The sequence below is a fragment of the Myotis nattereri genome (assembly GCF_964212035.1).
Source record: "Myotis nattereri genome assembly, chromosome: 5".
NCBI lineage: Eukaryota > Metazoa > Chordata > Mammalia > Chiroptera > Vespertilionidae > Myotis > Myotis nattereri.
The window spans coordinates 31,779,327-31,803,742 of NC_138080.1; the positions used below are offsets into that span (position 1 = coordinate 31,779,327).

The 24,416-nt window shown below is 56.2% G+C and overlaps 2 protein-coding genes across 7 annotated transcripts in view; one reads left to right on the forward strand and one right to left on the reverse strand.

Moving 5' to 3' along the window:
• Window positions 1-4,938, forward strand: LOC308519019 (UPF0449 protein C19orf25). Of its 4 annotated transcripts, none has more exons than XM_081090920.1 (3): window positions 1-81; window positions 276-407; window positions 3,330-4,938. In XM_081090920.1, exons 2-3 carry the CDS (start codon window positions 278-280, stop codon window positions 3,554-3,556), a joined length of 357 nt encoding a protein of 118 aa, XP_080947046.1. In that variant the 5' UTR covers window positions 1-81; window positions 276-277; the 3' UTR covers window positions 3,557-4,938. The 4 variants fall into 4 exon arrangements, with proteins under 4 accessions (XP_080947046.1, XP_080947048.1, XP_080947045.1 ...); XM_081090922.1 differs by having other exon boundaries at window positions 1-69; XM_081090919.1 differs by having other exon boundaries at window positions 30-91.
• Window positions 4,908-24,416, reverse strand: part of APC2 (APC regulator of WNT signaling pathway 2) — a gene marked incomplete at its 5' end in the record, with an annotated part of 25,333 nt that continues 5,824 nt past the window's right edge. The window contains 14 exons of one of the 3 annotated variants that reach the window (XM_081090918.1): window positions 4,908-12,457; window positions 13,094-13,308; window positions 13,678-13,794; window positions 13,989-14,066; window positions 14,492-14,631; window positions 16,082-16,177; window positions 16,699-17,095; window positions 17,569-17,667; window positions 17,872-17,949; window positions 18,697-18,810; window positions 18,942-19,050; window positions 22,650-22,830; window positions 22,927-23,017; window positions 23,191-23,349. In XM_081090918.1, the coding sequence (XP_080947044.1) occupies window positions 7,519-12,457; window positions 13,094-13,308; window positions 13,678-13,794; window positions 13,989-14,066; window positions 14,492-14,631; window positions 16,082-16,177; window positions 16,699-17,095; window positions 17,569-17,667; window positions 17,872-17,949; window positions 18,697-18,810; window positions 18,942-19,050; window positions 22,650-22,830; window positions 22,927-23,017; window positions 23,191-23,349 (6,813 nt within the window). In that variant the 3' untranslated portion in view covers window positions 4,908-7,518. Of the gene's footprint in view, window positions 12,458-13,093; window positions 13,309-13,677; window positions 13,795-13,988; window positions 14,067-14,491; window positions 14,632-16,081; window positions 16,178-16,698; window positions 17,096-17,568; window positions 17,668-17,871; window positions 17,950-18,696; window positions 18,814-18,941; window positions 19,051-22,649; window positions 22,831-22,926; window positions 23,018-23,190; window positions 23,350-24,416 lie in introns of all 3 variants that reach the window. The other 2 variants (XM_081090916.1, XM_081090917.1) reach the window with 2 other exon arrangements.

Sequence of the window (24,416 nt, forward strand, 5' to 3'; positions counted from 1 at the left end):
GGACTTGGAGGGCGGGGCCACACTCCGACCGGAAGCAGAACTGTCTGTCCTGAGCCGCTCTCAGCTCCGGTGCGTGCCCAGGTGAGGAGAGGTAGGCACTGTTTCAGTAGGGAAACTGAGGCAGAGGTGGAGCTAGACACCGAAGGGGCGGGGCGATCCAGGAGGGGCGGGGCCGGACGAGTGTGTAGGTAGGTACTCGCCGGACAGTCGGAACAGACTAGGGGCAAAGGCGGCGAGGTGGACGCCCTCGTGACGCTCTGTTCTCTCGCCTGCAGGGATGGGCTCGAAGGCCAAGAAGCGCGTGGTGCTGCCCACTCGCCCGGCGCCCCCCACGACGGAGCAGATCCTGGAGGACGTGCGGGGGGCGCCCGCCGAGGACCCAGTCTTCACTGCCCTGGCCCCGGAAGGTAGGGGGAGCCCAGATGCGCGGCGGGTGGGATGGTGGGTGTAGGAGGTCCGTTGAAACCGTGGAATTTATTTTTATTTTTTTAAAAATATATTTCTATTGATTTCAGAGAGGAAGGGAGAGGGAGAGAGAAAGAAATATCAATGATGAGAGAGAACCACCGATCGGCTGCCTCCTGCACACCCCCAACTGGGGATCGAACCAGCAACCCGGGCATGTGCCCTTGACCGAATCGAACCCAAGACTCTTCAGTCCGCAGGCCGACGCTCTATCCACTGAGCGACACCGGCTAGGGCGAAACCGTGGGTTTTAGAGCAGAGACTGTGGCATGATCCTTACCCTCTGGAGCCCTCTCTTCTGATTGTAAAGTGGGGCGCGTCTTCAGAAGGGCGTCCCAGGCCTGGGTCCGCAGCCAAATCCTGCCCACCGCCTGTTCTGGTAAGGCCAGGAAGCTGATTGGCGCTTACGCTTTTGAAGAGACTGTTTTGTGATAAGTGTAAATGGTACGAAGTTCAGATTTGTGTCGGTAAAGTTCTTTTGGTGCGCAGCCATGCCTGTTTGTGGATGAATGAACCTGGCTGCTTTCAGGACATAATGGCAGAGTTATCAGGACAGACGGACTGGCTCTGCAAAGACAAAACTATGTATTTGTGGGAAAAGTCCTCAGTCCCTTGTGGAGATTATAGCAGGTCAGTGACTAATGGCTTTGGCCTACAGTTGTTGGGTGAATTGTGTACAGGTCCATGAAGTTTGCCTATTCATTCAACAAACCTTCATTAAAAACCTATTATGGCCCTGGCCAGTGTATTTCAGTGGTTAGAGCTTCGGCCCGTGCACCAAAGGGTCTTGGGTTCGATTCCCAGTCAAGGCCACGTACCTTGGTTTCAGGTTCAATCCCCAGCCCCAGTCGGACGCGTGCAGGAGGAAACCAATCGATGTGTCTCTCTCGCATCAATGTTTCTCTCTCTCTCCCCTGTCTCCCCCTCACCTCCCTTCCACTCTCTCTAAAAAATCCTCGAACCAGCCGGGTGTGGCTCAGGGGTTGAGCGCTGACCCAGGAACCAAGAGGTCACCAGTTTGATTCCCAGTCAGGGCACATGCCCAGGTTGCGGGCTCGATCCCCAGGGTGAGGCCTGCAGGAGGGAGCCAATCAATGATTGTCTTTCATCATTGATGTTTCTGTCTCTCTTTTCCTCTCCCTTCCTCTCTTTCAAATCAATAAAATATTTTTTTTTAAAAAAGAAAGGAGCCGTAACCGGTTTGGCTCAGTGGATAGAGCGTCGGCCTGCGGACTGAAAGGTCCCAGGTTCGATTCCGGTCAAGAGCATGTACCTGGGTTGCGGGCATATCCCCAGTAGGAGATGTGCAGGAGGCAGCTGATCGATGTTTCTCTCTCATCGATGTTTCTATCTATCTCTCTCCCTTCCTCTCTGTAAAAAATCAATAAAATATATATTTTTTTAAAAAGAAAGGAGCTAAATTTATTTTAAACAAATATCCTCAGATGAGGATTAACAAAAAAACAACAAAAAAGCAAAAATTGCCGAAACCGGTTTGGCTCAGTGGATAGAGCGCCGGCCTGCGGACTGAAGGGTCCCGGGTTCGATTCCGGTCAGGGGCGTGTACTTGGGTTGCGGGCACATCGCCAGTAGATGTGCAGGAGGCAGCTGATCGATGTTTCTCTCTCATCGATGTTTCTAACTCTCTATCCCTCTCCCTTCCTCTCTGTGAAAAATCAATAAAATATATTTTAAAAAAAAAAAAGGCAAAAATAAAACAAACAAAAATAAGAACTCACGTGCCAAGTTCTGTTCTAAGCATTGGGCTGAACAGGTGAACAAAAGAGATGACAGTGCCTTCCCTCAGGCCATTAGGACCAAGATAGTACACACGGGTCTTGTGGGCAATATGAAGTGAGAAACGCTATGGGAACCATTTCAAAAAATTAAATAATAGTAAAAAAATTTCAGTTCTTTGTTCCATGTAGCCACATTTCAAGTGCCCAAGAGGCATTTGTGGCTGCTGCTATATTGGACAGCTCAGATGGAGGACTTTTCCATCACCAGGAATGTTCTGTTGAATGGGCAGTCCTAGGAAAACAAGCCAGATTTATCTCCAGCCTGGATCATCTGAGGTTTCTTGAGCCCCAACTTAAGAATTACTGGCATAAAAGGGGACATCTGTAATATTTTCAACAATAAAGATTAAAAAAAAAGAATCGTGGACAGGTCCTCCAGCATTTGGAGGGTGGGGAAACTGAGGCACAAGCAGTGCTGGGGTCGCTCAAGGGAGAGGTGCTTCCCCTGCAGGACCGTGTTTTTATTAGGACCACACTTAATCTTTACGTGCACTGTCTGGCATTTCCACCTTATTTCTAAAGCAGGTGGGGAAAAGTGATTAATACCAGAGTTTGTAGGGCCTGTGCTAGACATTTGGCCTGCAGGGGTGTGGCAGCAGACAGCCACCAAGCATGGCAGGTGGCATTGTTCCATTCAAACGGGCCCAGGCAGAGCGGAGAGGACCCGGATATGTCTCTGGGTGACGCTGAGGCTGTGCTTTTTCTGCCCTGCTCCCTCAACCCCCCTCCACCCCACCTCCTTCAGCTGGGCACACTGTTAGGAAGTGGGGTCACCTGGAGACTTGTGTCCACACCCTCCTGTTGTTATGGCCTCCTGACTATAAGTGTCAGATTTTGCAAGATTACAGGGCCGTGGGATAGTTTTTCGGGGAGCAGGAGGTTGCATCTGAGGCTTTAAGAACAGGAGTGAGGGCTAGCCTGCTCAGCGGTTCCATTGTGGGGTCAGTGCCTTTTACAGGAATGGTACCCACCCCCAGGCAGGGCCTCTTCCGTGACCAGAAGGGGTGGTAAACTGAAGCTTCTCTCAGCCCCCTCTCTGAGCAGCGGTCTGTGTTCTGTCCCCAGACTCCCCAGGCTCCGCCCGGAGGGCTGAGAATCCTGAGGCCCACCGGGAGCAGCTCTACCAGCAGAGCCGGGCCTATGTGGCCACCAACCAGCGGCTGAGACAAGCAGGTGGTGAGCTAAGACGAAGGTGTGAGGACCTCTGGCAAGCTGGCCAGGAGCTGGAGCGGGACGTCGTCCAGGTGAAGCAGGTGGCACTGTCAGGGGCCTCAACCACCTTCTCAGGCTGAACTGACCCTTGGGCTCGCCTGAGCATGCAGTCCCTGGATAGTGCACCCCATGGCCTCCTGTCACATCGACATGGGCCCCTGGGTCCCAGAAGCAGATTCTGGTCTCTCTGTTTCATGGCTAAGCCTGCCTTGGTATCCGGAGACCCCGGGGGACAGAGCCTGCCCGGTGTGTGGTTGCAGCAGGAACAGTGGAGAGTGAGGGGCACACCTGCCTCAGCCGGGCACAGGCCCGTTACCGAGGGTCAGGACAGGCTTTGTGGATGCCACTCACCCCCAGGCTTCTCTTCTGGGGCCTGATTGCTGTCAGCCTGGCCTTGGTTTGGGGCTTCAGGACCCATCCTCCTTTCCCTTCCTTTGGTAACCCTGCTTCACTGATCACCCATTAAACTGAGCCTGTCTCTATATGAACTGCGGGGCCCCCAGAGATTCCAGAAGACAATGGGAGTTCTGTCCTTTCTCACTTTGGTGGCTGTGGCCATGTGCGGAGAGAGTGCCCAGTAGGGCCCAGCTCTGAGATGGGGCCTCCAGTGGCGCTGAGCACCTCAATCTAAGGCATGGGCCCTACGCTGGCACTTGTGCGACCGGTTCATGGTTGGGGTGCAGGACCAACCTGATGGCTGTGGAATCCATCAGATGGGATGCTGGCCTGGGCTCCCAAGATAGGACAGGCTGGTCAGTTATTACTTGCCTGGAGCCCTCATCCAGCCACCTCCGTCCTGGCAGACCAAGCTGTCATGGCTGTCACCAATAAGTCCCTCAGATGAAATCCCCACTGCCACCAGCCTTCTGGACAGTACCTCTGTGGGCCACTCTTTTCCAGGTTTCCCCATGAGCTTAGGGAAGCATGGACAAACAAGGCAAGTTCTTGACACGGGTGACCCAGCATCTCTTTCTTCTGGAAGAAGGGGTGCCTGCTTAAACCTGAAAGATCCATGAAACCCTTGGGGGCACAGGCATTCAGAACATGCTAGCATGGCTCAAGCTAGGGCAGTGGACACTGAGGCTACACTGTCCAGCACCCCCTGGCCTACCTGCTAATGTCTCAAAGTGTCCGGCTGCCCTGGGCTGGGAGGTCACCCCTTCCTGCATATCCCTGGCCTTCAGGTTGGGTCACCTGAGTCTGAGTCTAGGGGCTCCAGAGCCCTCCCTCATGCCAGGATCACAATGAGACATTCCAGCTACCTTCTATGCGTCCACCTGTCCTGAGTGCTCTTCTTGCACAAATCCCACAGCCTGATCTGCCTCTAGCACATGGACCCAGGGCGGGCAGTCTGGATGGAAAACCCACAAAGTACTCCAGCCCCACCCACCCAGTCCTCACCCACTTGAAAAATAGCTGTGGAGAGCAAGATTCAACAGCTCCATTTATTAAAGGTGCACATAAGATGCCTGGTTCTGTGCCTTCCTTCCATCAGACGATGGCTTTAGGCTGACTGGGGTGGGAGAGGGGAAACTGGGCTATATGTATTTACACATCTTGTAACACTGCAGGGACCCGGGGCACAGACTGGAGGGGCACAGAGATAGATGGGCCAAAACAACTAGGCTCTGGCTGGGACGCTATGGCCACTGGCCAGGTGACAGACTGGGGCAGAGGGAGTGAGGTAATGCTGCACCTGCAGGCATGTTGTCCCCAATTCAACATCCAGCTGGTGGTGGTTGCTCACGGTCTTGGGCTGAGGGTGCTCTGGAGGCAAACAGGGTCCCCTCAGCATTGTCAGGTGGCTGAGCAGCCCTGAGGGGATCAAGGCTTCATGGGAGATATCCTCCAGCTCAGGCCTAGAATCAATTGTCCAGTGACCACCACTCTTCTCAGGGCCCAGGGCTGCCACTGTCCTGCCCTGCGCAGTTGTGAGGTGTGGCTATGCCTCTATCACGGGAACAGAGAAGGCAAATGTGGCTGCTGGACATAGATGGGGCATGACTCCTGGTGTGCTGGCTGAGGTGAAAGCTGCCCCCTTCTGAAGACAAGGGGCAGGTGGAGGGGGCAGCCAGGGAGGTCTGGGCCTCTCATCAAGTCACAGCAGCCACTCTGGCTCTAGAGGTAGCTCTGGGAGTTCTCCTCATGGCCCATGTGGGAAAACAGACAGAATGTTGAGAGCACCACCCAGGGTCTCACAGTGCATGGGTGCTTCCACCCCCAGTACCCATCACTTCAGATTCCCTATGGCTGGGCAAGCTGTGTGTGAGTCTGCATGGCCTCTCCTCCCACCAGGCCATTTTGGGAGGTAGCTGGCCCATGGTGAGTGTGAGAGCAGACATCTCACAGCCCCTGCTTAAAAAGGAGTTGAGATTACCAAGTTCTGCCACTTCAGGTCAAGGATGGGGACAAGGAGTCCTGGTTTCTGAGATGCATCTGAAATATCCTCCCTTCCCCCAGTGTGTCCTAAGGGGTCAGCTATGGGCTCATGCCACATACTGCCCAGCCCTCATTGCCATGGTCCTCTGTGTGCCAGCTCGTCCTAGAAGTTTGGTCATAAAAGGAGTACTTGGTGCATCCAGCTGTTCCTGCATCGTGCCTGTGGCCTTCTGAGGCAGAGCCCTGGCAATTGTCCTAGTGGACAGGGTGTTCCAGGGCTTATAATGCAACATGACACTGATGTGTTAGCAGAAGTAACACGGTGTCTGTGGAAGTTGGATCAGTGCAGCCCCCAAGAGCCCCACTGGGGGAACTGAGGACGGTCCAGTAAACACTTCTGCTCTTGGGTCAGCTCTTTCCATGGACAGGGGATAGGGAGGGACAGTGGTGCCATGAGCAGGGACAGGAGCTCCTGCACCTCCACCCAACCTCCCAGAGAAGGGACCTAAAATCTAGTCATCATGTTGCCAGTCTCCGCAAACAGCATCCGCTCCCCAGCCCCTCTGGGGCGGCTCTCATCTGCACTGTGGCAGATCTATGAGCCCGAGAGCAGCTACTTCTCAAAGCCAAGCTTCCCCAGTAAAGAGGTCATTGGCTGTATCTGCAGGAAGCCGAGCAGGGACCTCAGCAGCTCCCCCGCATATGTATACACCGGCAGGGGCCACAGAGGCCCACCAGGCTCCTTGTGCTCCTTGATCTCTGCCTCACTGACACCAACACTGAGCACCCCAGCAGCCACGGCTCTATATATCTAGCTGGTCTGGCCACTACTGGGGCTCTAGGCCCTGCACCTCCTCCTAGGCTAGGCGTCAGCCCCACCCCAGTTCCTGCAGCTGTGCCGTCCTGTAGATCCTGGGCTTTGTGTCACCAAGGTGAACCATATTTGGCTGACTCTCATCCTCCTTTTCACTGCACCTCATCTGCCAGTTGTTCCTGACTCCCTCCACCTACCTCCCTAGTCCCCCTTTTCCTCCTTTGGTCAAAACCAGCACCCACCCCAGCCAGGAGGGGGGACATGGGGTGGCCCCGCATCACCCAGCTATCTGCCTTTGCCCTTCTCTCCTTGCTCCTTCCAGGCTGCTCTGACAGTGTCCCCCCTGTCCATTAGCCCCTGGCTTGGCACCTAAAATGGAGGGGCCTGTCTCTGTCAGGCTCAGCTATACCCCTCCCTCAGTTAAGCAGTCATCATTAAAAATTACCCAGCTGCCCCGGTAATAATGAGCTTTGTCCTCTGATGGATGCCTCGGGCCTGTGCTGGATGGCACCACCCTCTGAAGCCTGTCCCTCACCTCAGGGGGATGCTGTAATCTCCCTTGGTTCCACAGAGATGAGAGTCCTGCTGAGGCTTAAGCGCAGTTGGGCTGGGGGTCAGGAGGGTGGTCTCTGCATGTGGGCAAGGCTGGGACTTGAGGTCCAGCGTGCAACCCAATTCCTTCTCTAGTCCCCACAGCACAGAAGCAAGCATGAGATGTGAGGCCGACATGGGCCGGGGTGGGGCTCTGAGGGCAGGGACTCGGGTGAGTAGGCAGTTCCCGGGACCACCCTCAGGACAACCAGATCGCTCTTGGCCAGAGAGGATGTTCCAGAAAACCAGTCCAGGCAACTATTCTAGGAGTTCAGCGGGCGCGGGGGCTTTCTCCACAGCTGAGTCAGTGGTAGTGGCCACTACCATGGGGCTGGGCACATAGTTGAAGGGGGGCACTCGGGCTGAGCGACTGGGGGAGCCATGCCGGCTGGCAGCAAAGCCTCCCACAGCCACTCCTAGGCCCTCATGGATGAAGGGGGCTGAGGTGGGTGCCTTGGCAGGACCAGGCTTATCCACGTCGCTGCCGAGAAGGGATGTAGGTCCGCTGTCCAGGGCCTGGGGAGGCCCCCTGCTCTCCAAGCTTGGGGATGTGCTGGAGTTGGTCTTGGTGGCCGCGAAATCCTCTGTCTGGACCACTGCATCGCTGGTCTTGCGCTGCAGGGGACTGCCTGGGCACTCTGATGAGGTGTCCATGAGCGGCAGGGCGGTAGAGGGCAATGTGCTCCGCAGGATATGTGGCACGTCCTCATCCCGGATGCGACGCCAAGTGGTGCACAGTGAGGCAACCCTGGGCAGGGGCCGGGCCTCTCCATCGCTGCTGCGGCGGGCAGGGTCAGATGCGGGACTAGGGGCAGCACCCTCTGGCTTTTGGGCCACGCTGATATGGGGCAGAGAGGCATAGCGCTTGACTGCCTCAGGCTGGGTGGCCTGCTTGCGGATGGGCAGACGGGATGGGCTCTCTGAGCTAGTGCGCCTTGGTGGCCGCTCACCAGGGCCTGGCCGAGCTGTGGGGGGCTGCTGGGGAATCGGGGCCTGCGGGGAGGATGCCCGCAGTTCCTTGCAGCGGGAGGAGCAGAGGAAGACGGTGGGCAGCGTAGGCCCGCTGCGGCGGGGTGAGCCGCCCTGGGAGGTGGAGGGGGTTGCTTTGGCCGTGGACAGTTCCAGACGACGTCGGTGCAGCAGGCCTGGTGATTCCTTGATAAAGGTCAGCTGCCGCTGGAAACCCAAGCGGTTGGAGGACTCGCTGCCACTGGACTGGGCTGAGGCCATGCGCACCAGGCCCAGGCGGCCTCCTCGGGCACTTGGGCACCCCTTGGATCCCACCCGACCCCTGGAGCCTGGCTCTGGGGCTGCCCTGGCCAGGGATGGTGGCACCCGCTTGGTGGGCTTCTGCATGAAGGGGATCCGCACAGGTGACTTCTGTGTCTTGTGCTGCTTGGCTAGCAGGGCCCGCATGGGTGTCTTGGACACCAGTGAGGCCCCGGGGTTGGGCAGGGGCCCCGAAACATGGGCAGCTGGGAGTGACCTCCTGGGCAGGGGCTGAGAGGCAGGGGAGGTCTGGGAGGAGCTGGATGAGGGGGTCTTAGTGAGGCGGGCCGGTGGCGTGGCACTCCTCTGGAGGGGGCTCAGGGCTGCAAGCTCTGAGATCTTGCCAGGCCTGTGCAGGCTTCGAGACCGCTGCTGTCCAGGGCCCAGGGCTTTGGTGGGAGCTGCTGGCTGTGTGGGGCTCAGGGGTCCCATCTTCCTTGGTGTGGTGCGGGGGCCAGGGGTGCCTTTGGGCTGAGATCGGGTGGCTGGGCTGGGCATGTAGATCACTGTTCTTCCTCGAAGCATGGCTGGCATCCCAGGTGTGGTCTTCTGAGCACCACGCAGCTTCTCTGAGCCAGTGGGCAAGCAGGGGCTGCTATTGCGCTGGGCCAGGGTCACATCCCGTTTCTCTGGCCGGGTGGCACTGCTCGCCTGCCCCTTTGCTCGTGTCGGCCGCCCTTTTCTGTGCAGAGAGGGCTGTAGGGTGGAGCCCACTGACAACCCTGAACCAAAGGACAAGATAGAGTCAGACTCAGATGAGGCCTCCTGAGTGGCTGCTGCCGCGGCCTGGTGCAGCCAGGTAACAATGGAGTTGGCGCCCTCCTGGATGGCACGCCACTCGACGCTGTCCAGATCTGAGGCATGGTCTGACCCTGCTGCCTCCTCGCCATGCTCCGACGGCCCCTCTGATTGCTTGTCCCGCCGGGAATCTCGGGGCTTGCGACGTCTTGGATCTGACACCTGTGAGCAGCGCCTGGGCACGGCTGAGCCAATGCAGCGCCTTAGCATCTCCGCCTTGGCCCGAGAACTGGGATAGCCATCATGCCCACTGCCAGGGCCCCGGTCCTTGGTGACCACTGGCTCATGGGCTCGGATCTTGCCAGCCTCAGGCTCCGGCTCGCTGAGGGAGCTGGTGGAGGAGCTTAGGGAGTAGCATGGTGGTGTCTCATCAGCAATGAGGCTGGGCTGGGCCCGGGTGGACATGGTGGCCTTGGGCACAGCCTGTGCCTTCTTCCTGCCAGCCAGGCCCTCCCTCTTCACTGTCTGGGAAGTAGCAGATGCCCACCGGGAGGGTGTCGCCCCCGCCGCTGTGGACAGCTCCTCATCCGAGTCGTTGCTGTAAAAGCAGTACACAGCCTCCTCAGTAGGCGTTGTGAGGCATAGGGACTGCAATGCCCCCTCCCCATGAGCTCGGCCCAATGGGGGGCTGTTCCTGTCTGCACAAGCTCTTGGGGGCTTTCGGAGGGGCAGCTCCAGCCCAGCCCGGCTCTTGACCAGCCCTCGGGCTGGCTCCGTTCTGCGGCCTGCACCCCCAACCTTGTGCCGGTGCCCAGTGGTCTGCTTGGCAGGAGCCTCTAGGCCTGCTGGCTTCTGCCTGTCCCCACACCCACCAGGTGGGTCCCTGGGAGGTCCCTGCAGTGTCTCATCGCTGAGTGAGGCCACACTGAAATTGACCTGTGTGCCCTCTGTCAAGTCAGTGCATGAGTTGTCCTCCCGGGCCGGGGCGGGCACCAGCATGTAGACGGGCATGGGAAGTGCACAGCGGCCAGGCACTAGTGCTGAGGCCACCTTGCGGAGTCGGGTGGGCACAGCTGTACCCAGGCAATCCCGCAGAAGCTCCAGCTCCTGGTTGGTGGCAGGTGGTCCTTCAAGGCAACCACTGGCCTCATCTCGACAGCAGTGCCCAGCAAAGTGCTGGTTAGGGCCACCACCCCCACCAAGTTCGGGGCAGGCTGGGGGCAGCAGCCGCAATTCAACATCCTTCTGCACGTAGTGCTCATGCAGGGCCAATGCACTGAGGCTGGAGGCACACGAGAAGTTTTCATCTGGCTTCTCCACAGTGAAGCGCACACTGCCAGCGTCTAGCTCAGAGGGCAGCCAGCGGCGCTCTCGGCAGTCGGCGATGTCCAAGAAGCGCTTTACATAGCTTTCCCACTGCAGGCTGAAATGGGTGGTTTCATGCTCACCAGGGGGTGGGGGGGCCAGGGGTGGTGTCTTGCTGCGGCTCGGTGGCATGGTCTGCCCGGGGCTGTCAGGCAGCTCGCTGGGGCTGACTGTGCCACTGCCCAGCCCGCTGCAGGGATCACTGGGGATGGAGCTGGCAATGGATGGGCTCTCAAAGCTGCCCAGTGAGCTCACTGAGCTGCAGCGGCTCAGCACCAGTGGTGTCTCTTGCACACAGTTCTCGGAGGAGCTAGACGGTGTGGTGTCCTCCACCCCCAGGCTCCGGCCCCGAGGGGGCACAGGGATGGCCATGGGCAGGGAGGCAGCCCCTGGCCCATGCCAGGCCCCATCCAGCTCCGCCTCGCTGGGGTCAGCCTCCTCCAGCCCCTCCAGGGACGAGTCACTGTCATCCAGGTCCCCTGCCTCGCTGGGTCCCGGGTGGCCAGCCGAGGACAGTGAGGACAGGGAGCTACAATGGGACAGGCAGAGCGGGGCCGCCTCTGCCGCCAGCTTCTCAGGAACCTTGTTCAGACCCTCCGCAGGTAGCCAGGCCTGTTTCCGGGTCCCAGGGACCGGGAGCCCCACACGAGCCCTGGCAGTGTCCTTGAGCAGTGGCACATGCTGATAGGTAGGTGACAGCTTGATGGTGCGCACACAGGCATCGGTGGCTGCAGCTTCCCGGGCTGCTGGCTTAGCCTGGCCACCCAGCAGGTTGAGATCAAGTTGGCTGGGCCGTGTCTGGCCACCAGAGGGCCCCTCTCGGTGCTTGGCCAATGAGGTCAGTGGGCAGGGCCTTATGTGGTCACGGGGACAGTGCCCATCACTGGTGCTGCCACTGTTAAGGCTGTCATTGGAGAGGCTGGCATGGGCTACCTTGAGCCGCAGCAATGGGTGAGCTCGGCCACTGGCCTCCCGCGGCCTACCCTTAGACCCCCGGCAAGGAGAGCAGGACTGGGCTCGGCCCTCCCGCAGTGCCTCCTGCCCGGGGTCCCCAGAGCTGAGGCTGAAGCTGTCATCGGATGATGTGTGCAGGGCTGAGATGTCCTCCACCAGCCGGTCGATCCGAGCCACTGCCAGTGCCAGCTTGGCCTTGGCCCTGGCTGCCAAGGCTGCCTCCCCACCGGCCTCCTTCTCTGGGCCACAGCGATGGGCAGGTGGGGCACGGGCCAGTGCCTGGCCTTGCAGTAAGTTGCTGCCCACAAAGAGGGACAGCACAGTAGGACTGGCAGGCTCGGCGGTGGCGGCCACAGCAGCCAGGGAGGGCACATCATCATCGTCGAAGCAGCCCGAGTCTGAGGCATAATCCTGGGCCAGCCCATCCAGGTGCCGCAAAGGTGGCAGCGGCTTCTTAGCGGCAGCCTCGGCCTCGGCCTCAGGCAGGTCCTGCTTCTCCAGGTGGTCAAGCGTCTGGGCCAGGTGCCGTGCGTCCAGCTCGGCCTCCAGGGCCCGCTGCTTGCGCACATACAGGCTGGGCGCACAGGCACTGGGGGAGATGGCCGTGGCCGCTGCCTGGTACTTGGCAGGTCGGTGAGCCAGCAGGTTGCGCAGGGCGGCGGCACTGCCCATGGCAATCATTTTGTGTTTGGAGTGCACCAGGTTGCGCAGCATGGCCACGGCGCCCAGGTCCCACAGCAGCTCCTGGTCTCGCGGGCTGCGGGCGGACAAGTTCCAGAGAGTGCCGCAGGCGTTGCTCACGATGGTCAGGCTGTGTGACGTCAGGTGCTGCAGCAGAGTCTGCAGGCAGTTGTGGTCCCGCAACACCTGCCTGCAGCACAGAGGAGTACGTCAGGCGGGGCCACCCCTCGTCTTACCAGGAGCAGGGTGGCCAGATCAGGCAAATAAAAATATAAGGCATCTGGCTGAGTTAGAATCTCAGAGAAAAGAATAAATATGTAGTATAAGTCTATCCCGAGTATCAAATGGGATAGTATCAAATTAACTTGTGTTAATTTTATTACTTAAAAGAAATAATATATTTATTAAATAATTGTAATAATAAGTTAAAAAATACTTACCTTTTAAAATAAAATTTAGTGTATCTTATTTTAGCGCAATATCTCGTGTGGTATTTGGGATAAACATACTATAAATTCTATTTTTAAAGATACTAAGTATCACTTGTAAGTTGTTAAATTAATAAATATTTTATTAATAGATAAAATATTTAGCAAAGTATATCTCCTGTAATATTTGGGGATACTTATATTACAGAACTTAGTCCCTGGGGACAAATAGGGACACCCATTTGCCAGAGGACAAACCAAGGCTGCAGCCTCAGTGACAGTTCACTACAGACAGGATCTGCCACCCCAGCCCCAGACCACACCTGGGGGGCCCACCTTCCCTCAGCACCCTCTGTGGTGCCCTCTGCCCTCCAATGTGTGGGGTGGGATGGACCCACCTGTAGTCCTCTCGGGTGGCGATGAGGCTGGACACATTGCGCAGGATGCCTCCACCGCTCTCAATGATGGCCAGCGAGTTGCTCTGGCACTTGTAGGTCAACGTGCTCACTAGGAAGCCCAGGGCACCGTCCACTTGGCAGATGGCTGCCTTGTTCTCCGTGCTGTGTGCCGAGAGGTTCCACAGGGCACTGAGCACACTCTTCAGGGTGGACTCCTAGGCATGGGTGGGACAGGTGAAGGTCAGGGGTGGGGGGCAGGCACCGGCCCCACCCACTTGGCCCTCTCCATCAAGGCGCAGACAAAAGGCCGGAGGAAAGCACCCAAATACATTTTCAAATAAAAGCAAAAAGCAATAAAACTGGTCCTCACAGGATCTCTCAGTTGAAGGGATGGAAACCCCAGGCCTGTCTGAGGACCACCTGGTAAGCTAAGTGGTAAGGTGTTTGTTTTGACCCCCACCCCCAAGACAGAGAACTCACCATCTGTCCTGTGGCTGGCATTAAGCAGCCATGGCAGTGCCCTCTCCCCTGGGTCTCAGGTGCATTCCTACCCCCCTACTCCGTCGTGCCCATCCAGTGCCTACCTTGGAGGCTCGTAGGACACACTGCATCAGGGCGGTCATGCTGCCGACCTCCCTCAGGACCTTCTTGCTGTTGATGTCAGCCCGCCAGGACAGGTTGCGCAAGATGCTGGACACCACCTGGGTCATGGCACAGGGTGGGCAAGATGGGCCCAGGGCCCCCTGCCCTCAACCCCACATGTGGTGGGGCTACAGAGAGACTGAAGGGGATGCCCATCACACCCAAAGGAGAGGGGACTCTGTCGGCAGGGGCCTCGGACAGTGGGACACTCAGCAAGGCTCTCCCCATGCCCCACCCCACTCAATCCAGGTACCTGGTGAAGATCCTCGCTCTCAGAAGCCAGTTGGGCCACGATGGCCTCCATGCTGCCACGCCGGGCACACAGTGTGGCCTGTGGGGTGCCACAGGAAATTCATGCCATGGCCAGTGGGGCAGGAGCCAGGAGGGGCTCCACGCCCCACCTTCAGGCTTTCTCCCTGAGCACCTACTATGAGCTAGAGCTAAAGCCTCAGCCTCCCATCCCCACCACTATGGCAAAGGGATGGCAATCATCCTGTTGCTTTGATGAGGAAACTGAGGCTGAGAAAGGTGCAAATACACAGCCTCCTCCAGCCCAGAGGCCCCGCTCTGCAGTAGAGCAACCAAGAAGATGGTGGCCAACTGAATCCAGCCACAGTCCCTCCTTCCACGGCCCTCTCTGGGCCTCACTCTACCCACCTATAAATCAAGGACAACTTTCCCCCCGCCTCTCAGGGCTGTTTTGAGGCTCAGAGGAGGGTGGGGGGAACATTGACGCCACTTGCCCGCCCCAGGCACCTTGTTGGCGACGTCCCCAAAGGTGAGATTGGTGAGGGTCATGCCAGCATATCTGCGTAGGGCAAGGTTGAGTGGGTCCTGGGTCATCTTGTGCATCTCATAATCCACCTGCAGTAGATCAGCCACAGCCTGCAGCCCACCTATGGGGACATGGGAGGGTGCACAGGGAGGTGCAGGGGGGCACCCCAAATGAACCCCAGCCTTCCTCCCAACCTCTGCCCATTCCATTCCCCTGCTTAAGTGCCCTCCCTCATCCTACCCCCAGGTCTGCTCTCCTCAAGCCCACCTTTGAAGCCCAACTCCTCCAGGCAGCCTGCCGCCAGGCTGGCATGATCCCCTGGATACTCTGTGACCTCCAAACCCACCTCCTTTCACATTTCCATTCACACGTCTTCAGCTTCTAGGCCTTTGCATGTGCTGTTCCCTCTCCCTGGAATGCTTTTCCCTGCTATTTGCTCAGGTTCCTAGCTCCCTTCTGCTCTCAGGTCATGAAGGCCCTCAACACCGTAAATGAAAACCATCCCAAGACCATTAGACCTCCAGCCTCTGACGACTGCCACACACACAGTTCTTTAGTCACTATGAAAACTAGACTCTCACTTTATAAAGAGTAAGCAAACGTGGGGGGAAATGGTCAGGGTGAGTAGACGAGAAAAAACTTGTGCCCAGCCAGCATGGCTCAGTGGTTGAGCATTGACCTATGAACAAGGAAGTCATGGTTTGATTTCCGGTCAGGGCACATGCCTGGGTTGCGGGCTCAATCCCCAGCAGGGGACATGCGGGGGACAGCCGATCAATGATTCTCCGTCATCATTGATATTTCTATCTCTCTCTCCCTCTCTCTTCCTCTCTGAAATCAATAAAAATAGATTTAAAAAATATTACATATATATATTTTTAAAAGAAAAGAATTAACTTGCAATTCAAATACAAGATGCCCTTCCTGCTCACTGAGCAAAGACAACAGAGGCAATTTGTGCATTTAGGGGCTGGGGCTGTTGGACACTTCTGTGGTTTCCAGATCTGGGATTTTATTTTGTTTGGTTGCTACCTTCCTCATCTTTCTGCATCTTTCTAAATAAATCCAGCCAGAGAATAAACTCCCCAGCTGGGAAAGGAATGACTTGAAAGGTATACACTCTCATCAGTGTCTGCTGTCTTGTCCTGATTGCAAATGCCCATTTCTGTGCAGCCAGACCACAAGAGATCTGAGTAAGCCTTTGTTTGTTTGTTCATTATTTATTTTGTGAGTAAGCCTTTGAGTGTGTGATCATCTGCTGAGTGAGAAGCAGTATCTAATTTTGTAGTAACTGGAGTAAAATTAAGCACATTGATGAGATTTTTGTCCATGTTTCAATTACTTTAAATGATATTATAATGCTCCTAAAACTTCACAAGGTCTCCCCTTCCCCAACAACTCTGATTCTGTGTATTAAGTTGGAACCTCTCACTTTTGCTCTTGGCTTCCTGGCCACTTCCCTATCCTCTGAGCTCAGGACCATTAAGGCTGGAAGCCTGCCCTGGGCTGAATGAGGCCCAGAAGCCCCAGGCCAAATGGAGGGGACACGGAGGAGGTAAGGGTGCACTCACCCAGCTCATTCATGGCACGACGATATTCCTCATCGAAGGACAGCTTCATCACCGCACAGGTGGCTTGGCAGATCTGTGGCTCAATGGGGACTGGGGCTGTGGGCCAAGGGACCAGATCAGAGCCGTTCCAGTCCAGGAAATTACCCCTATTGAGTCCTACCCTCCCTGCCTTCACCCCCACAAAGACCCAAGCTCTGCAAACCACTGCATGTTTGGCACCTGAGGGGTCACTCCCAGAACAGTGGCCTCCTTTTCGAATGCTTCTTAAAATGAATAATAAGGTGCCTCACCCAGAGCTGAGACAGGAGATGAAGTTGTGCTGGGTGCTCAGGACCTTTGGGTGGTGCTTTTGTCATAGATTAACTTTGTGATCAGCTGCCCAAACTAGGAATCTCAAAGTCAGCATCCGTATTTCTGGTTACACACAATCCATCCATGCATTCAGTGACTGTTTCTTGAGCTACCCGACGACCAGGGCATAGGTTGCTGTCTTTTTGCCAGTCTATCATGATAAAGTCGCCATAGGCTTCAGCCCACACATGAAATCTGAAATTGCCCTGCCACCCAGAAAGCCCAAGTTCTGTGCTCATTGCACAAAGGTGGCCAGGGAGGCTTACACTCACCGCTGCCCACCCCGCCTGCCTTGGTAGCGCTGTCCTGGGCCTGCAGCCAGTCCCAGCAGGTCTCACAGTAGGCTCGGATCTGCTCTAGCACGTGCAGGACACGCATTTCCTTGCGCGCCAGGCCCTGGTCTGGCTGGGAGAAGACGATGTTGTGCAGTGCTGCATTGGCACGCATGCGTGCATCCTTGGCTCCGGGCACCCCAGGGGTCCCATTGCGACCCCCAGCCCCATCTTCTGTGCCATGCAAGATCTGCAGCAGCAGTGGCAGGCAGCCTGAGCGGCGCATGGCCACACAGCTCTCAGGAGAACTGGACATGGCAAGTAGCGTGCGTGCTGTGTCCTCCTGGTCCCGTGTCGCCAGCATTGACAGCAGCCAGAAGACCACCTCCACCTGTGGCGGGGGAAGGGGGACAGCGATGGATTCCACCTGGCCCCAGTCTGTCTGTCCATCCTCCCCAGCCAGGGGTGACCCCAATGCTCTGGGTAATTCACCCTAAACATGGTAGGAATCCTGTGACCCCAGCCCAGGAGAATCACTTCCTCACCCCCACCACCCTCACCTTGCATCCCCCATGGGCCACCACACACCCGTGAGGAGATGGATGAGAGGCCTCAGTCCCTGTGGAGATGCCCCCAGCCTATGAGGACCAATTGTCCATTCCACTGCCCTCACTGGGTACTTCTAGGGGTAGCCCTACATCTAAGTCTAGAGCGCTCACCCAAACACATAGGACAGGTATCCCTGCCCACCTCACCAGGCCCCAGACCACATGCTGACCCTACCAACCTCACCACACCCTAATCCAGCTGGCTTTCCACTCCCCACCCTGCCTCTCAGTGCACCCCAACTGGACTCCCCCTTACCTTGCTGTTGCCTGGCTGAGGGGCACCATCCTCAGGGTGCACAGGGACCTTAGTCTCGGCGTCCTCATCCACTGGCACCGACTTTACTGCCAGCAGGGCCTGGGAAGAGAACACCAGCCCGGGGGTTATGGGAGCACCTTAGAAAGCACCCTGACTGCTGATGCTGGCCACACTCCCATGATGATGTGGTGGAGGCTCCACCTATACCTATACTTTGGGCAGGGTCCTCAGGGTACCCGCCTTCCCTGGGGTCATCACCTCCCCCCCGGGCACCCCCCCCCCCCCGACTGCTCCTGCCAGTACCTGGGGCTCCGTCTGCTGCACCCGGTCCTGTGCAGACAGCAGCTCCTTGTCGATTTGCTCCAGGCGAGAAGCACGGATCTAGTGGCAGAAAGGCACACATAGCTTGCTGTGGCTGACCGGGTCCCTGCTCTGACCCTGTCCGCTCTGATATAGCTCCGCCCACTGTCCTAACCCACCCACCTCTGACTTTGCCCACTCGCTGATTTGGCCCTGCTCACTCTTCTAATCCCACCCCCAGATCTGACCCTACCTACTTTAAGGTATGGCCATTCCCACTGTTCAAACCCCACCCTTGGCCCTAACTCCACCTACTCCTTGATATGCCCCCCCCACCCCCACTCTCAACCCTAGCCTGATGTCTGACTCCACTCACATCTTGACCGCACCCATGGTCCACGCTCCCTAGTCCAGGCTCTGACTCCATACTCCATGATTTGGTCCTACTCACTGACCCTTCCTCATCCTTCTAGCCCCGCCCCCTACTTAGGCCCCATGCTAGACCTGCCCACTCCCTTATTTGGTCTCATCCCTATTTAGATCCCACCCGTCCTTAGACCTACCCACTCCCTGATGTCCCCGCCCACTGATCAAGTCACCCACGGGTCCGTCCTGGCCTGAGTGTTCTCCACCTCTGAGCCTGGCTCTGCCCTTAACCCCATCAGGCTGCACCCACAAACAGCTCTAGCCTTTGGCTCCACCGCCTGAGCCAGACCCTGCCCACAGCAGTCAGTGCCCTCTATCCCCATTAATCCAGACTTTTCCCACAACGACCTCTCCGTTCACCCACTGGGAATAGCCTCGCCTCGGCCCCGCCCGCCGCCGCACCTGCGCCCGCTGCACCATCTCGTCAGAGGTGCCAAAGCGCTCTTCCATCAGCGTCCGGATGTGCTGGGACTCAAACTCCAGCTGCTGCCGAATCAGGTCCATCTGCATGGAGAACTGCTGGGGAGAGTGGGCAGGCCGCAGTGAGGGTCTGTCCGGGCAAGGGCCTGGGACCTGCCCGCCACAGCCCTGGCCAGGGGCGGGGCGCCCACAGCACCCTTTCCCCTCCCTCCTCCCCACGTGCTCACCGTCTCCACGTGCGGGAGCTCCTCCAGGCGCTTGGACAGGCCCTGCAGCTGGGAGTAGTACCAGAGCTTCTCCTTTTCCTCCTTCTCAATCTCATTCAACAGGAAACACCTGCGTGGGCCCGCCCGCAGAGGGGGAGGCATCATTATGTGTGGTTTATTTTGATTTTAATAATCGCTTGTTGAGTGCTTAGTGTATGGTAAGCTTGTCAAACTCAAAGGCTAACATGGGCCAAATAAACAAGGTTTAAGTTTATGTGGGCCACACACAAAAACACAAAAGCTTCAATTGTCTTTCTTTTTTTAAGGCCTTTTAACATTTTTTTTTTTAAATATATTTTATTGATTTTTTACAGAGAGGAAGGGAGAGAGATACAGAGTTAGAAACATCGATGAGAGAGAAACATCGATCAGCTGCCTCCAGCACATCTCCCACTGGGGATGTGCCCGCAACCCAGGTACATGCCCTTGACCGGAATCGAACCTGGGACCTTTCAGTCTGCAGGCCGACGCTCTATCCACTGAGCCAAACCGGCTTTGGCTAACATTTTTTTTTTTAACTTTTATTGATTTTAGAGAGGAAGGGAGAGGGAGAGAGAGAGAGAAACATCAATGATGAGAGAGAATCATTGATTAGCTGCCTCCTGCACGCCCCCTACTGGGGATTGAGCCCATAACCCGGGCATGTGCCCTTGACCAGAATAGAACCCAGGACCTTTCAGTCCGCAGGCCAATGCTCTATCCACTGAGCCAAACCAGCTAGGGCTAAAAGCTTCAATTTTCATAGAAACGTAGGTTTATTTAGATAGAGACATGCTGAATACAAAGGGCTGAAATAAATGAGTAATCGTTAACATAAAATAATAGGACATTTTAATAAAAATTAATATTTTTTCTTGATCATTAACTTACCAGACAATAACTGCACAAATTAATAAGCGTAACACAAATAAACCTATTTTTCTTGTTCTCCAAAAGTGAAATATTTTTTGTTGTGCACACCAAACAAGTCAGTACAGGACTAATGATGTGGCAATCAGCTGCTAAAATATTTGCTGTTAGTATTAGTGGAGAGAAATGGTACACCTGCACGTAAGGCACGTAAGGGAAATGAATGCAATGTGATCATAGTAATTAGTCATTAGCAAATGTTGTAGTTCGTTATTAATAACTAGAGGCCCGGTGCACAAATTCGTACATGGGTGGGGTCCCTCGGCCTGTCCAGTGATCGGGGCCAATAGAGGCCATCTCTCCCAGTCCCTAACAGGGCAATTGGGGCCGGCCAACCTCCTGATTGGGACCAATTGGGGGGGCTGGCCGGTCAGGGGGGAGGGACTGCAGGAGGTTGGCTGTGGGAGCGCACTGACCACCAGGGACCAGCTCCTGCATTGAGCGTCTGCCCTCTGGTGGTCAGTGCATGTCATAGTAACAAATCCACCGGGAGACTGGGAGTTCAATCGCTGGCTGTGATGTGTGCTGACTACCAGGGGGTGATGCAGAATGAAGGAAGGCCCCAGCCAGCAGCCACCAGCTGCGGAAGGGAGGCCTCGGCCCACAGCCAGAAGACCCCAATCAGGCCTGATCTCCAGTCAAGCCTAGGGACCCTACCTGTGCATGAATTTTGTGCACCGGGTCTCTAGTGTGTGTATGTGTGTGTGCGTGTGTGTGTATATATATATATATATATATATATATATATATATATATATATGCCTAAGTGACCATTACAACCAGTCACTATGATGTGCACTGACCACCAGGGAGCAGATGCTCAATGCAGGAGCTGCCCCTGGTGGTCAGTGCACTCCCACAAGTCCCCCTGTGGTGCTGCTCAGCCAGAAGCTGGGCTCATGGCTGGTGAGCACAGATGTGCGGTGGGAGCCTCTCCCTGCCGCGCTACCAAGCAGCGGCGGCAGGGGCAACAGGCCGGGATGAGTGCAAGTGGCTGGGACCCTTTCCTGGCCGCCTGCCGCTTGGCACACTGCTACATCCCTTGGGGGATGTCCAACTGCTGGTTTAGGCCTGATCCCCAGATGGCTGATCAGGTCTAAACCAACATTTGGACATCCCCTGAGGGGTCCTGGATTTCAAGAGGGCACAGGCCAGGCTGAGGGACCCCCGCCCACCACACGAATCTGTGCACTGGGCCTCTAGTTATGTATAACATGATATTATAAAAATTGTTACAAAATTTTTATTAAAACGTTTCTTAGCCCTGACTGGTTTGGCTCAGTGGATAGAGCATCGGCCTGCAGACTGAAGGGTACCAGGTTCCATTCCGGTCAAGGGCATGTACCTTGGTTGCGGGCACATCCCCAGTAGGGGGTGTGCAGGAAGCAGCTGAATTGATGTTTCTCTCTCATCGATGTTTCTAACTCTCTATTCCTCTCCTTCTCCCTTCCTTTCTGTAAAAAAATCAATAAAATATTTTAAAAAATAAAATAAAACGTTTCTTACATACCGTTATATTGCCTGGGCCATAAAAATATTCATTGTGGGCCACAAGTTTGTCATGCTTGATGTATGGCCAAGTTTAACAGTCAGCATGGCAAAGCCTTGCCCTTGGTGCTCCCCCAAACTAGGGATGGGTGGGTGGGGCATAGAAAGTTAATTAAAAAGAGAAGGTAGCCCTGTCTGGTTTGGCTCAGTGGATAGAGCATTGGCCTACAGACTGAAGGGTCATTGGTTCAATTCCAGGCAAGGGCACATGCCGGGGTTGCAGGCTCGATCCCCAGTAGGGGGCATACAGGAGGCAGCCTATCAACGATTCTCTCTTATCATTGATGTTTCTCTCTCCCTCTCCCTTTCTTTCTGAAATCAATAAAATACATATATTTTTAAAAGAAAAAGAGAAAGTAGTTTCTTTGTAAATTCTGATTCTCAGAGAAAGACTCTCAGGGGGGCACTAACACCTCTCCCAAACTCGATAATCTCCCTCTAGGCTACATAGAGGAGGCTTCCAGCTCAGATTGCTCCAGTTGTAACAGATTTGGCTCTACCCTTAACCCCATCTGGCTGCACCCATGCTCTGGGTGAGTCATCCTAAACATTTGATTACTTTAAATGATATTATAATGCTCCCAAACCTAAAACTTCACAAGGTCTCCCCCTCCCCAACAACTCTGATTCTGTGTATTAAGTTGGAACTCTCACCTTTACACCCTGTGGTGAGACACTGCTATTCCCATCCATTTTACAGAGCAGAAGTCTGAGGCTTGGAGGGGCTAGGGGACTTGCTTGACATCACACAGCACCAGAGCGTGGACCACCAGGTCTCTCTGACCCCACACAACCTAGCCAAGCTGAGCAGAGCGCCTGGACCCTGCCTCCCTCTGCTGCCCCCTCCCCTCCAGGTTTCTTGGGCTGCAGCCCTTTCTTCACAAAGACTGCTTTGAGTCCCTCTGGCTCCAAGCCTAACTCTGAGCCCTGGCACTGTCCCTGGTGATGACTGGGTGTTGGGGACCCCTGGGGACGTCTCCTAGGAGCCCTCCCCTTTGGCAGGAAAGTCCCCTCCTCTTTGTCTCCCAGCTGAGGTCAGCTGTGACAGGAAAGTGGGTGGAGGAGCCACAGAAAGCTGGTGCCTGAAGTGGAGGCTCAGAAGGTGGGTAGGACTGGCTTAGTGGGTGGTGCACATGCTGATGGGCCAATCAAAAGGCAGAGACTACAGGGACGGAGTCTGGCTGCGGGGCGGGCCAGTGGTCAGTTTCTCACCGTTCTCTGTCCAGTTCCTCCAGCAGCCGGATGGTGGCCCGGCTCAATTCCCCAAAGCCGTCCTTGGAAGTCCCGGAGCCATGTACTGGGCTTCCCTCAGGGGTTCGGCCAGCAGGCTCAGGGCCCAGGGCTGGGGGCTGGAACTTGAGGTTGTACAAGCTGGTGATGTCCATCTGCAGGGCTGGATGGGAATGGAGGGAGAGGGCGAGGTCAGCACGCCTCCTTGTCCCTCCTCCTCCCAGCTCACCCACTATGTAGAGGGGGCCCCAAGGCTCACCTTTCAGCTGATCCAGCACCTCAGTCTGCCCTGAGGACACCAGCACTCCGGCCTCCTGCTCCAGTTTACCCTGTAAGTGCTTCAGTACCTCCTGGAGGTGGGGGCAGGAAAGAGTGCTGGTTGTCATGGCCACTGCTCTGAGCTGCCCCAGATCCACCCCCCTGTGAGATGCCCTGAGCCCTGCCTGCCCATTTCTGGGGTCCAGTGCCCTAGTGTTTGTCCCTGTGACCCAGGTCCATGTCCTCTACCCAGCTCTACCCCCACCTTCATGCCAGATGTCTCTGTCTCCAGCTTGGACAGGTGGCTTGAGTTGTCTCGAAGCTCCTGCCTCAGGTGACTGTTCTCAGCCTTCAAGGCCTCCACTTGCCGAACCAGCTGTTCGTAGGGTGCCACGGAACTCGTCATTTTTAGCTCCTGCAGCACCTGTAGCCACAAGGTAACATGAGGCTCTGAGGAGGGACTTACGCTGGACCTAAGCCCTAGCCCCCTCCCACCCAACCCTGGAGCTGGGTCCCAAGTAGGAGAAGCTGCAGGCAGGATAGAGCTGGCCCAGGGAATCCTAGGGACAGATGGTGTGGCAGTTGGAGTGACAGACAAAGGCAGGAACAACAGGAGAGAGAGACAGAGCCATCAGACAGGTATTCAGACAACCCAAACACCCAAGTGACCAACAGACAGATACAGAAAGACCTGCATTCTCACAGCTGGGTTCCTGGACACATGTGCTTATAAACAGCCAGCCAGCAGATGGACAGCCAAGACTCTGACAGTCTAACCCAGCAGATGGACTGGCCAGCTCAGTGCCACCAGGCTTACAGGCAGAGAGAGAGAGACAGACAGACAAATGGATAGCCAAGACACTTTCCCTGCAGCAATGTAGCTGCACAGAGGTTGGGTGGACAGACTACCCACTGATCCAATTGACAGACAATAAAAATGTCACGAAGGCTCTAAGAAACCAATGGACAGGTGACAGTGGAGCTCCAGACCGACACAAGCCTACTGTGGTCACCCTGGGGATTGCGAACCCAAATGCTCTGCAGCCCCCACAACTCCATCAGCAGCTGGATCTGGGTAGCTACCTGTGTGGCCCAGGACCCTGCAGTCAGCCCTCTGCCAGCTCCTGTGGCCCCCCCAGCACCCCAGGCCTCATCCCTGGGCTCCACCACTGCCGCCTGCTTCTTTGTGTGTCTGGCTGCCGTTTCTTGCTCAGGCCCAGCCTTCTCCCTCTGTCCAGCAGGCCAGTATCTCCTCCCTCAGCTTGGCACTCCTGCCAGAGCCTTCCTGCCCCACCACCTTCCCTCTTTGTTCCCTCAACATTAGCGCTCCCCCTCCCTCTGCCTTTGTCTGAGGCTCACCAATAGCAGCCCATCCCCTCTGCCACCTCCTCCCTGGGAGCCCCCTCCCCCTGCCCACCTGTGTCCCGTCCCCAAATCAGCCAGCTCTCCTCTGCCCACAGGGGATACCCTTCTCTCCCTCCCCGACCTGGC